Source organism: Tarenaya hassleriana, unplaced genomic scaffold, assembly GCF_000463585.1.
Source record: "Tarenaya hassleriana unplaced genomic scaffold, ASM46358v1 Cleome31, whole genome shotgun sequence".
In the NCBI taxonomy this organism is placed as follows: domain Eukaryota; kingdom Viridiplantae; phylum Streptophyta; class Magnoliopsida; order Brassicales; family Cleomaceae; genus Tarenaya; species Tarenaya hassleriana.
In genome coordinates, this window is record NW_010966274.1 from 1134086 (window position 1) to 1135239 (window position 1154).

At 34.9% G+C, this 1154-nt stretch overlaps 1 protein-coding gene across 1 annotated transcript in view; it reads right to left on the bottom strand.

Annotated features, from left to right (window-relative positions):
• The window catches only part of LOC104820594 (dof zinc finger protein DOF1.5-like), a 1131-nt gene extending 774 nt beyond the window's left edge, over nucleotides 1–357 (bottom strand). Inside the window, exon 1 of the mRNA XM_010551099.1 lies at nucleotides 6–357. Within this exon, the coding sequence (XP_010549401.1) occupies nucleotides 6–310 (305 nt within the window). The 5' untranslated portion in view covers nucleotides 311–357. The remainder of the gene's footprint in view (nucleotides 1–5) is intronic.
• Between the last annotated feature and the right edge of the window lie 797 nt (nucleotides 358–1154).

Sequence of the window (1154 nt, forward strand, 5' to 3'; positions counted from 1 at the left end):
CCCCCCCGGCGGTCCAGTATCTTTGACAGCCTCTGCAGAAGTGGCGAGGCTGGTTCACGTTGTAGTTGTTGAAGTAGCAGAACTTTGTCTCCATGCTCTTGCATCTCGGACATGGTATGATCTTGTCGGGTAATTTCTCGGCCGCCGCCTTCAGATCGGATTTCAGATCGCTGCCCTGTCTCTGTTCATGCGTTCTCGTTGTCGTCTCTGTCATACTCTCAGTTTTTGCTGTCGTTTGTGTATTGACGTTTCCGCGGAATGTTATGGTTTTGCCGAAGAGCTTGATTCCTTGGGAATCTTGGGCTGCCATGAAAACGAGAGAGAGAGAGAGAGAGAGAGAGAGAGAGAGAGAGAGAGATTTTGATGTATGAGTTTTCTTGGAGAGAAGAAAGAGAGAGGACATATTTATAGGAAGACGAAGAGGAAGATGATTTGTATCTTTTTCGCACAAAAGGATAAAAAAGAAAGCAATAGGAGGAAGAATATATCAAAGCATATATACGAGGAAAAATATGAACACAATGACATTTTATTTCTTGAAAGATTTATATTAAATGTGATTAAATAAGCACACAATAATTAAATATATATATATATATATTAAAGATTTAACTGTATTTTTTTAGAAGATCGAATTAAATAGAACGAATTTAAAAAAACCCCCGAAAAACCGAAAATTTATTAAAAAAATCTAAAATTTTCTTACTAAAAACCGAATCAAACCGAAATTGAACCTAGACCAAATACCGAAAGCCCACCCCTTGTTATTATTATTATTATTATTTGAGGACAGGTTAAATGATATTTTAATGAATTTGCGAGTGTAATATATTGGCGAGTGTAAAATGGAAGTTGACAAAGCCACGAAGAAGAGAGAGCTTTGAGCTTTGATTGCTCTCTTCTTCGTGGGTCCTGTCCATGCAGGTTCTCTGTCACTCTTCCATTCTAAATTACTTCTTTATTTCTTTTTCCTTTTTTTCCCCTCTCTTCTTTTGAATATATTCTATTTTCAATACATATTATAAAATTCCATAATGTGTTAGCTTTTTTTATTAATATAAAAATTCTGAAAAGATTATCTTCTTGACTTGGATGAGGTAAACAAAAATACGAAGAAAAACTAATGATAAATTGAGCAAAAGTCATATATATAT